General features: G+C 44.3%; 1 protein-coding gene across 6 annotated transcripts in view; it reads left to right on the top strand.

The window, feature by feature from the left end:
* PCDH7 (protocadherin 7) overlaps positions 1–12,535 on the top strand; it is a 267,309-nt gene that overhangs the window by 206 nt on the left and 254,568 nt on the right. The window contains exon 2 of one of the 6 annotated variants that reach the window (XM_077177634.1): positions 293–4,949. In XM_077177634.1, the coding sequence (XP_077033749.1) occupies positions 1,779–4,949 (3,171 nt within the window). In that variant the 5' untranslated portion in view covers positions 293–1,778. Of the gene's footprint in view, positions 1–82; positions 4,950–12,535 lie in introns of those variants that run through there. The other 5 variants (XM_077177637.1, XM_077177638.1, XM_077177636.1 and 2 more) reach the window with 5 other exon arrangements.

The following is a 12,535-nucleotide window of genomic DNA, read 5'->3' as shown; positions in this document are numbered from 1 at the left end:
TTGACTCGTCCTCCCTCCTCCTCCTCCCTCCCTCCCTCCCGCCCTCCCTCTCTCTCTCTCGCTCTCTCTCTCTCTCTCTCTCTGCTCTCCCTCTTTCTCTCTCTCCCTCTCTTTCTGTGTGTGTGTAGCGCAGGCGGTTCTGCTGCTGCAGCGTCAGGGAAGAGCTACCGAGAGAGGCTTCAGCAGCTCCCTCCACTTTGGGCAAACTTGCTGGTTTACCGCTTCTTCTTCTTTTTTTTTTTTTTTTTTTTTTTTTTCTCTTCTTTTTTTTTTTTTTTTTTTTCCTTACGAGTGGGAAGCTTCTCAATTGCCATTCAACATTTTAATGCACAAGCCGCTCTGCCGTGAAAGCGTCTGATCCACACTTCTCTGAAAGGCACAGGAGGGAATACACAATTGCAGATTTCACCCACTGTGGCGGTGCAGATCACAGGAAACAATTGACTGATACAATTTTATTTGCAAATAGAACTCTGTATTTTTTTTTTAATCGCGTCGCGGCTCTTTTCCCCTCCCCTTTGCCATTCCGCTTTATATGGATGTAATTCAGAATCTGTGTTAATTCACATGGGGGATCCAGTTACATCTTGTTCCGCTCCGGGTATAATTACGAGAGACCAATAATCGCCTTTGGACACATAGTTTTGTTGCTAACCTTTGAACTGAAAGGATCAAGTTCAGATCTGGTTACCTGCATTGGGACGGGAAGGAAGAGGAGAGAGAGAGAGAGAGAGAGCGAGAGAGAGAGAGACTGCAATCTCATTTGTGAATCGCTCTCAGTGCTGCAGATCCAGATTGCTTTAACACATGCAGTGCAAATGCAGGTAAGGCACACACACAAACTGCGGATGCAAAAACAAACTTGGGACTGTTGTGTGTCTATGTTCTTATCTCCAGCCTTGCAAATTCTGGGCAAACGGCTTCTGCAGTTTCTGTATCGTTGCTTTGTGACTAATGACCTTGCGCAGAGTTGTTAAAAAAAATCCGCTCCGGAGAAAGAGCTGAACATTTTAAGCGATCTCTGAAGATGGATTTGGGTGCTTTTCTGCCAGCCAAAGGGGATATTCTGTGGACTGCACTGTAATACTCGGGGTTCTCCTATCAGCTGTGCAGCTACCGACATTATTGGGATTTTTTTTTTTACTTTTTTTTTTTTTTTTTTTTTTTAAGAGCTGCCCATTGCTAAGAGGATTTGGAGTTTTCCCGGACCCAAGCCCTTTGAATAAAGCAAATCACAATTTTTTTTCCCCTGTGTGTGCAGAGAGGGGGAAGAATAAAGCTATTGCCTTGGTCGTAAACGGCTGAGAGGGGGAGAGAGAGAGAGAAAGAGAGAGAGAGAGAGAAAAGAGAGAGTGTGTGAATTGTAGTTAACTCTAGTGTTGAAGACGACGACCTGGGGGGCTTCGAATCGTACAGTACTGCTCCTGCTTTTATTGCAAACCTTGCAAAGTGATTACAGTAAAATCAGAGAGGAGGAGGAGAAGGGGGAGGAGGAGGAAAATCCCATCCTATCTACTGAGATGAATCTTTAAAAAGCAAAATCCACTGTCCCGTGAACTGTAAGTATATCGGAACTGGAAGGCAGGGAGAGCAGCAGAGGAGCCAGCGGCAGGGTTTTGACCACCAATTGCACCAGTCATGAGACAATAAGTTTCCAGAAATAGAAGGATTTTATAATTGATCACCTGGACTCTCAGCCGTACTGTTGGCTTATCAGGGGAGTTTATTGGGGGGCAGGTGGGAGTGAGAGGAGGGCGGGGGGTTTCGGTACGAGGAAGATGAGGAAGATGCGGACCCTCCTTCGCTTTGTGCATTGCTGCTGCTGCTGCTTCTTGCTCCTCCTGCCTCCGCCGCTCTGGGTCAGCCTCGCAGCGGCTAAGCAGCTCCTGAAGTACCGGCTGGCCGAGGAGGGACCCGCCGACATCCGCATCGGCAACGTGGCTTCCGACCTGGGCATCGTGACGGGCTCCGGAGAGGTGACATTCAGCCTGGAGTCGGGCTCCGACTATCTCAAGATCGATAACATGACCGGGGAGCTGAGCACCACAGAGCGGCGCATCGACCGCGAAAAGCTGCCGCAGTGCCAGATGATCTTCGACGAGAACGAGTGCTTCTTGGACTTCGAGGTGTCGGTCATCGGCCCCTCGCAGAGCTGGGTGGACCTCTTCGAAGGCCGGGTCATCATCCTGGACATCAACGACAACACCCCCACCTTCCCTTCCCCCGTCCTCACGCTCACCGTGGAGGAGAACCGGCCCGTGGGGACCCTCTACCTGCTCCCCACCGCCACCGACAGGGACTTCGGCCGCAACGGCATCGAGCGCTACGAGCTGCTGCAGGAGCCCGGCGGGGACGGCGGCCGGCGCGGCGGCGGGGGCGGCTCGGCCGCGGCGGCCCCCGAGAGCGCCCCCTTCCCCGGCGGCAGCAAGCGGCGGCAGGAGGCGGAGGCGGCGGCCCGCAGCAGCGTCTTCGAGCTGCAGGTGGCCGACACCCTGGACGGGGAGAAGCAGCCGCAGCTGATCGTCAAGGGGGCGCTGGACCGGGAGCAGCGGGACTCCTACGAGCTCAGCCTCCGCGTGCGGGACGGCGGCGACCCGGCACGGTCCTCGCAGGCCATCCTGAGGGTGCTGATCACCGACGTGAACGACAACAGCCCCCGCTTCGAGAAGAGCGTCTATGAGGCGGACCTGGCGGAGAACAGCAGCCCTGGGACCCCGATCCTGCAGCTGCGAGCCACCGACCTGGACGTGGGGGTGAACGGGCAGATCGAGTACGTCTTCGGGGCGGCCACCGAGTCCGTCAGGCGCCTACTGCGGCTGGATGAGACCACGGGCTGGCTCAGCGTCTTGCACCGCATCGACCGGGAGGAGGTGAACCAGCTTCGCTTCACTGTCATGGCCCGAGACCGGGGCCAGCCCCCCAAGACAGACAAGGCCACTGTCGTGCTGAACATCCGGGATGAAAATGACAACGTGCCCACCATCGACATCCGGAAAATTGGGCGCATCCCGCTCCGGGACGGGGTGGCAAGCGTGGCCGAGGATGTGCTGGTGGACACCCCCATTGCCTTGGTGCAGGTGTCAGACAGAGACCAAGGTGAAAATGGTGTGGTGACCTGCACCGTGGTGGGCGATGTGCCCTTCCAGCTCAAACCGGCCAGTGAGGGTGAAGGGGAGCCACAGAATAAGCGCAAGTATTTCCTCCACACCTCGGCCCCTCTGGATTATGAAGCCGTCCGTGACTACAACGTGGTGATTGTGGCTGTGGACTCAGGCAGCCCCAGTTTGTCCAGCAACAACTCCTTGCTGGTGCGGGTCGGGGACACTAATGACAACCCTCCCATGTTCAGCCAGGCTGTGCTGGAGGTCTCCTTCCCAGAGAACAACTTGCCTGGTGAGAGGGTGGCCACAGTGGTTGCCACAGATGCGGATAGTGGCAAGAATGCTGAGATCACCTATTCCTTGGAGGCCTCACCCCTCTCCTCAGAGGCACCGGGCAGCATCTTCAGTATTGACCCTGACTCTGGGGATGTGTCGGTGCAGGCAGTGCTGGACCGTGAGCAACGGGACACCTATGAATTTCAGGTGACAGCCCGGGACAAGGGGGTGCCATCGCTGCAGGGCTCCACCACAGTGGTGGTGCGAGTGTCAGACCGCAATGACAACGAGCCACGCTTCATGCAGGATGTGTTCACCTTCTATGTGAAAGAAAACCTGCAGCCCAACAGCCCCGTGGGCATGGTGACTGTGATGGACTTTGACAAGGGCCGCAATGCTGAGCTCAGCCTCTCTATTCAGCCTGGAGATCATGAACAGGCAGCTGGCATCTTCTCCATCGAGAATGACACTGGAACCATTTTCTCCACTGTCTCTTTTGACCGTGAACAGCAGACCAGCTACACCTTTAAGGTGAAGGCAGTGGATGGGGGAGAGCCACCACGGTCTGCCACAGCCACCGTGTCTCTCTTTGTGATGGATGAGAACGACAATGCACCCACTGTCACCTTCCCCAGCAACAGCTCCTACACTGTGCTGCCACCCTCCAGCAACATGCGCACCGTGGTGGCCACAGTGGTCGCCACTGATGCTGACACAGGTCTCAACGCTGACCTCAACTACAGCATTGTTGGGGGCAACCCCTTCAAACTCTTTGAAATAGACCCGGCCAGTGGTGTGGTGTCGCTGGTGGGCAAGTTGGCCCCCAAGCACTATGGCCTGCACCGCCTGGTTGTGCAGGTGAATGACAGTGGGCAGCCCCCCCAGTCCACCACTGCCCTGCTCCATGTCTTTGTCAACGAGAGCCTGTCCAATGCCACTGTGGTGGAGAGCCAGGTGGCTCGCAGCCTTCACACCCCACTGGCCCAGGACATTGCTGGTGATCCCAGCTATGAGCTGAGCAAGCAGAGGCTTAGCATAGTCATTGGCGTGGTGGCTGGCATCATGACCGTCATCCTTCTTATCCTCGTGGTGGTCATGGCCCGCTACTGTCGATCCAAGGGCAAGCATGGCTACGAGGCCGGCAAGAAGGACCATGAGGATTTCTTCACCCCCCAGCAGCACGACAAGGCCAAGAAGCCCAAGAAGGACAAGAAAGGCAAGAAGGGCAAGCAGCCCCTCTACAGCAGCATTGTTACTGTCGAGGCTTCCAAGCCCAATGGGCAGCGCTACGACAGCGTGAACGAGAAGCTCTCGGACAGCCCTGGCATGGGCCGATATCGCTCGGTCAATGGTGGCCCAGGCAGCCCTGACCTGGCCAGGCACTACAAGTCGAGCTCACCGCTGCCCACGGTCCAGCTGCACCCACAGTCCCCCACTGCTGGCAAAAAGCACCAGGCCGTGCAGGACCTGCCCCCAGCAAACACCTTCGTGGGCGCTGGCGACAACATCTCCATCGGCTCGGACCATTGCTCCGAGTACAGCTGCCAGGCCAGCAGCAAGTACAGCAAGCAGGTAAGAGCGCTGCACCCCGCGGGCCCCAGCACGCAGACACACGCACACAGAGCGGGCGAGGGAGCCGGGATGCGCGTTCCCCCCGCCTCCCGCCCTGGCACAGGCACACACCCCGTCCAGCTTCAGTGACCCGTTCAGTCTGGTGCCCCCGCCCCCCTCGCTCCAGGCAGGCAGTCAGGGGCACAGACCAACACACAGCACGAAGGAAGGACAGTCAGACATCTTTATTGCTATTACTATAATTTTTATCATTGCCTCCGCTTATCAGATCCGGCAGCCGACCAGCCCGTCCGTGCAGCCGGCGCTGTCCCGCCGCAGGCGCAGCGGCAGCCGGCCGCGGGGGCCGGGCTCTGTCGCCAGTCCCGACAGCGAACTGTAAGGCAGCCTGAGATGCCTCTATCAGCCAAGAGCCCGGAGGCCAAACCCGGCGGTTTGGGGGGGTCGAGGGGAGATCAGGACCCCCCACCAGGCGGAGCCGCCATCCCCCTCCCGTTCCCCGGCCCCGCCTCCCTCAGCCTGTCCCGGCGCTGCCCCCACCGAGATGCTTTCCCAGCCTTAGGGATGTGTCAGCTCCGGCTGAGGAGGAAAGTTTCGCCTCGGCAGCCAGTTGTTTCGGGGAAAGGGGGGTGCTGCCTGCCTGCCGCTTCCTAAAGCTGTGGGTGAGAGTGGATTTGCAGCCGCAGCGCTGAAGCGTTAATGGCTGTAATTACCGGGTCTTTCATTAGGACCAAAAGGTTTAAATAATCTACACAGCCTATGTGCGCTCTAATTTACACCACAGAGATTTGCACTCATTGCAGCAGTTGCTCTGAATACACATAAGCGTTAGTTTAGAGTCGCACCTCAGTATGTTACGTTCTCATTGCTTTTTTTTTTTTTTTTATGCCCCTCTTGCCTACCTCATGAATTTTCATTCACGCCGAGAGGCCCTAATTTGCTCGCCCAGCTGCTGCATAGCTCTCTTTGTAGTCGTGAGACCTCTCGGAGCGAAATGTGCCTTCAGGGGTGCCACGAGTGGCTGCCTCTGGTCTCGGCTGTGTTGCCTGGGCTCGGTTCAGTGAAGCTCCGATTGCCTAAAACTGGTGATGGTAGGGACAGTCTTTACAGTCCTTGAAATAAGATAGGGATAGCACAGAGGGGAATCAAGCTCCTAAGTGAAGGCTTCCGTTTATTTTATAAGACGCTTATGTACCCTGAACAGAGGTCCCTCGTTTTTGGGGGAGTACTTTTTGGTGATAGTACTGTATAAAATAACATCCTGAACGTTTTCTCAACTGCAATGCACATTACACAGGAAGCTAGAGGCAAGTGAATGCTGATTCATGTAACTACACATCCAAGTCTGGAACAGGGAAATTATGACTAGTTTGACAAAAATGCTTTCTTTTCCACTTATTAACATGCAAATATGGTACACGATGACATTTTTTTATACTTTGAAATGTTTGCTAGTTTACTAAAACTGAGGTTTTACAAGTGTTGCCAGTATTTGCATTCTGCTCAGAAATACTTAAAATATAGTAGCATAAACTACTATAACTTGTGTAAGCCACCCCGTCCAATCTTTCAGGTCACCAAAATAGTGTGATTGTAATATCTACCAGTGCCTTTGTATATGTGGCTATGAAAGTGCTACAGACTTATAGAACGTTTGACACAGCAGTTTCTGTGTGACACATTTCATTAGTGTTGTCCTAGAGAGTACATCACAATTTCAGTTTGAGAATAGTCTGTATAAAATACAAATTACTAAATTCTTTATCTTTCATCTCCTAAGGTTTATTAAGCACAGAGTAGATGATGCCATTTTAGCAAACACTGGAATAAAAGTAGCAGTGGAATATATGCTAATCACCTATCACTTCTTTATTGATACTTCAATTCATCTAAACATATGGATTATAATCTGCTAAAGTGTAGTTTAATTTCAGTGTAAAAGAATGATTTGCTCTCTAAGAGTAGGAAAGGTAAAGGAATACTCATTACAAATTTCTGTTTTGCTTGATAAAAAAACTTCAAACTTGTTTAAGATTATAATACAGTAATATATTTTGAATTACTTAATATATTCCAAGGATTTCTTTTGATATAAAATATATGAGAAAACTTAGCAGAAGAAAATGGCTTTATTGCACTTTTGCAAAGTAGTGCATCTTGAATTGCTCCATTACCTGTTTGCTGCAAAGCAGTTTCTCAGTGTTGATAGTTCTCTTGTGTTAAATATTTAGCCTGTTAGGAATGTTCACTTATTCAAGTAGTTTATAGCCAGTATTCTAATGTCTTATCTGTTTATTTTTAAATATGTAGAGAGTATTTTCACACTTGTAAAGCATGCAAATAATTTGGAAATTGTCCAAGAAAACAGTAAAGGTAGTGTTTAATAACAGACTTTATGGGAGAGTCTATCAGTCACAAACCCTCTGTTTCCACTTTCCTATGTGTACTTGCCAGATTGTTGCTGAGTGACATTTGTATACTTTTGCTCATTTTACATAGTACTGAGGACATTAAGACTTACTTGCATGAACAATAAATAAAATGTACACTTTTCACATCTCAAGCATTGACAGTGCAGTATTTCTCAGTTTAGCAGGCAAAGCACCTGAGGATTTTTAACACCCAAACCACGTGGAGCTCTTGTTCAGCACAATTGTTTAGAGAGAAATGTGAAGCAGATGCAGATAAAGGGTTCTGATGGGGTGTATATCAGATTGTTTCATAGTTCTGCTGTACCTGTGGAACAGAACCAGTAGCATAATGGTATGACCGTGGTAGGGAGACTACTTGAAACCTCTAAGACTGCCTTTATTTACTCATTGTCAGTTCCCTTTGTTCTAAGTAGACATTAGAGAGTGTATAACATTTTAGAACAAATAAGTGGACACAGCAGAACACACCTGCTCTAAGTTACTGGAGATGAGAGTGATGCTAATTACCCATTAGTGTAATTAGAACTGGTAACTGATACTTTCCTATAACTACAATACAGCAGTCAGGAATAAAGTCTCTACTTACATGACTGACTGGTGTACCCCAGGGGACACAGGTTGTTTTCATTCCCATGATTTGATACTTAATTTTAAAGGTGTTGAATTGAATTCTTATATGAGTTTCAAAATACATCATGTTTGAAACAGGACATTATAAAATAACTTAATTGGAGAAAACTGCAAACAATTTGTAACTCTCCTTCTGACATCATGTCTTTTATATAAAGTTTAAAACAAAATTCTGTATTCAGTAGACTTCTGACATTTCACAGTCACTATTTGTAGGAGATCTTTAACAAGTTTAACTCTTATCCTTGTCTTACTTAGCATGGTATTACTCTGAAATATTCTTTTAGCCTCTCACTTTTCAATTCTCTCCTTTTCAGTAAAGCACTACAAATGTTTAAAACACTTAGCATTCCACAGGTCTTAATCACTTGCCAAAAGTTAAAGCTGCACGGAGGTGTTTTACTGAATGGGGATGAGTTTCAATGTTTTTCTGGATCATGGATTTAAAATTTGAAACCTCCAGGTGCTGCACATTGCCTGTGAGGAGCCTGGATACTGGGATTTCCAGCAAAGACAGCCAAAGATAATGAAAGCTCAGTGCCTAAGGAGAATCACTTAACAGCTTGGAGAGCTACATACTTAATCATAGATCTCATAATGAATTTTAATTGTAAATACTTATTTTATCATTTAGTTACAGATATATTTTTGTAATATATACTTCACCTCTTTGTCTCAAAGTGTCATACAAGCAGTTTTATTTCAGTGAAAATTTTGATAATGAATCCACATGTTACCAATCACTCTTTGAAGAAAGGCCTTTTAAACTCTTTATATGTTTATGCTTCTTGGCCATCATCTTATCTCAGTTTCTTTTTTATTTGCTTTACTAAGAAATCATTATTGGCTCTTTAAAACGCTTCAGTTATAATGCTGAGGGGATTTTTGCTTCTTTTTTTTTAGGAGATATTGGTCACTATAGGTGGAACTTATAGAAACAGTAAAGGAATTCCTGCACAGAATTATTTCTGTACTTCAGATATTGGCTTTTTAGCCTCTGTAATTCTTTGTGAAAAATCCCAATGCCTTTTCTCATTGAAAATGTACTGTTTCATGAAGAAAAATGTTTATCAAACCAGTGTGCTGACACTCCAATCAAAATTATTTGCATTTTCTGTAAAGTCTTACTTTCCTGAAAGTGAAATACATAGAAATTATTTGCTGGAAAAAAATCCTTGTTCAGTAGCCAGTTAATTTATGTAATAAAATTTCAAACATTAATCAGTCTGCTGCAATATTGCAGAAGCATTTTGACTCGTTGGTTATCATGTATGTCAGCCTATAAACTAAATGGATCAATTTCCTTATAAACATGCACATATACCCAGCAGCCCTAATAGGACCCCAAATTCATCCATTAAGGAGGCAATCAGTTTAGCCATACAGGAGGGCATCATCTTTCCTCTTGTTTGTGTACAGACACACACACACACCGAGGCTTATCTCAAAGGCTATTTTTTATATTCCCAAACACCTCTAAAGAATAATTTTTTCCACAACTTTAAGCTAAGCAAATACACTACAGTATAATAATAATAAAAATAACAATGTTATTGTGGCACTAAGTCCCATGTCAAAAAAAAGAGAACATTTTTATTGAGTAGAAACATTCATATTGGTGACTTTTTTCATACATTTAACTTTCATACTGTTTTGTGAAAAATGTACAGAAGTATTTTCAATTTTCTGTTCTCATTTTGCATTATGTTAAATATTTTACAATTAGTTTTTAAAAGTGACCCACATTTCACCTTCAGTAGCAAATTATGATGAGAGAGGGGCTAATTAAACATGAAATGGATGTATCATTGATGCTTTAATTATCTTTATTTAACAGAAAGTGTTCCACTGATAAGTGCAGCTTTTATTTTTTTCCTCTCCAGTAAAATCATCTTGTACAGTGCACAAATGACTAAGTTACCACTGAATCATTCTGCACTCCCAGGAGATGTACAGAGCCAAAAGGGACAGGATCTGAGTAAAGGAGGATACATGCTCTGAATAAGTAAAGAACTGTACTATTATAGGCAAAGGGTAGCAAGAAACATCTTTAAAAGGATAGAACCTGATTTATCAACTCAGACAGCTCTCTGGCATTATACACAGAGAACTTGGGTTATAACCATGATTAGCAGCTTCACTATTGCTCAGTCTTTATGTTTCTGAGTGTGTTTCTTCCTCTTTCTCTCTCTGTTGTTTTTTTAAGTTTTTGTTTTTGTTATCTGTTTTTCTAGTATTTGGTGTAGTTGCTAGTTTGACCATCAGTACAGCTTTGTTTCATCTGTATAGCTTCAGACTCATTTTCCTTTAAGTATTTTCTTTGAAAAGTTTAAGAAGGTTTATGTACTTAGTAATATGCTAGGCTACTTTGACATATAAAACTAATCAATTTGGTTTTGCATTAAAATATAAAAGAAAATCAACAAACTTCAGAGGTAGTTAGCATTATAAGTCAGCTAAATCCTTGACAAGCACTCTGAACTCTTCACTATAATTGCAAAAACATTTTAGTACTTAATTACTAATCTTAACAAGATTAACATAATTTTGACTATATATATAGGGAATATTGATAGAAGCATTTAGGCAATCCAGTACAGTATTTAACAGGAAGATTTTCTCAGCAAGTCTGCTTCTAACAGACATATAGAAGCTGTTAAAGCTGCAAAATATACTTTTTTCAGTCTTAGGCCATATTACGTGAAGTATGTTCCATATAATTTATGTTCTATATTTCTCCATTTAAAAAAAATTACCTTTTTAGATGGTTTTATTTCAGCATGTGTTGAGAATATGGTATTTTTCTATTTTTCTTCCTTGATTTTTCTTTCCTGGAAGAGTAAATTTGTTTTCTGTTATCAGATTTTAGACTTTTGTAGCACAGATTATACATTCATTTTAATCAATAATTGAAATTACAAAAATAGACCAACAGCTACAATCAAGGACCAAAAAATCTTTTAAATTATTGTTGTTTTTTGTATATAAATTTGTATTATTTTAATTTTTAATTAAGTTTATAAAAGAAAATTGTGGCATGCATAAAGGTATATTTCAAGCTAGGACTAATTTACTGTTTTTCATATATTTCAGGAAATAGACTTCCCAAGGTCACTTGTATTTTGTTGTTGTGGATGACAAAATATCACAGTAATGCTGTAGTAACTAGGATTAGTGGGGCTTCTGAAATGGGTGACAAGAATCAGAATGGAATAAGACCAGAATAATCCATAGGAGATTTCAAACTTTTTAATTTCTTATTTTAATGCAATTTCCTCTAAGAATATTTAACTGAGAGCAGGTCATGAACACAGAAGTAAAAATCTCAAAATGTGATTGTACTGAAGTATGAGTTAGTCAGGTTCCTGAATTATGTCAGTGATACACACTGAAGTTGTCCAACTCTGTGGAGATGTGCTTAGCATGAGTCATTTGCTCGCTCTTATGTGGCCATTTTCACTGACAAGAGATCTAAAATTAAAATTAAGAACAACTTTTGAAGGTATTAAAAACCCAAGGGATTAGCTGTATATATAGCACATACAAGCAGTGTGGAGGAACAATTTATTATTACTTTTTGTGAAAGGAGAATATAGAAAAACTTTGGGTTTAGAAGTTTGAACAAAAACAATGTTCTGGCCCCATTTAAAACTGTAAGGTAGGTAAAAGTGATGTAACTTTTTTATTGTTTATACCAGTAAAAAAAATTCCTCTCATTTAGGCAAAAAGCTGTTTTGAAATCATTAGTTTATAAAATGGTGCAGCATAGCCCCAAAAGATCAGTTTTACTCAGAGTAGATCATAAACAGCACAAATATTAGAAGTTGAAGAAAACCATTATCTTTTTCTTTCAAAACCTAATTTACATTATTAACTACTAAAAAGAGTGAGTATACTTTTTAAAGGCAAACATTTTTCTGTCGAATGAGATTTTGCTACAGATTTAATATTCTACTTTGTAACTGAATTAAATGAATGTGTCCTTGCAAGTATTAGGAAGCAATAAAATTGGCATTTACCACTGTTTGATAAAAGGTCTTTTATTATCTATAGATAATTATGGATAATGTAAAGTTAGTGTTTTAAGGCTAGGTACAGAAGGTAGGTATTAGCTGATGCTGAAAATTGCTCATAGATAGAACCAGAACACAGAAATACTGATTCCACCTGCCAAAAATTCAGAGACAATATTATCTTGCAGTCATGTGTAAACAAATTCCTTTATGGTACCCTTTTTAAGTAAAAGAAAATTGCCACCTGACAGCATAAAAATTCCTGAATTTTGAATGATTGTGTGATTATTGTGAAGAATCTGCCATAAACTCCATTCAAATTAGATTCTTGACTGGTCGTGTGGCCAGGAAATGTATTGTGTGTTATGTGTCAAATGTTTTGTCTGTTGTAGCACTTCTAAAAGAGAAATGGGAGGGGGTGCTGTAATTTATTCTGTCTATCCATGTATAAATATCAAGGTCTCTTCAGCCCTTGAGCAGTGTAAAATACGAGAAGTAGCCCCTACTTCCTCTG

This window comes from Agelaius phoeniceus, chromosome 4 (genome assembly GCF_051311805.1).
Source record: "Agelaius phoeniceus isolate bAgePho1 chromosome 4, bAgePho1.hap1, whole genome shotgun sequence".
Lineage (NCBI taxonomy): Eukaryota > Metazoa > Chordata > Aves > Passeriformes > Icteridae > Agelaius > Agelaius phoeniceus.
Note: the sequence above shows the minus strand (reverse complement) of the source record. Positions and strands in the feature narration are given on the sequence as shown.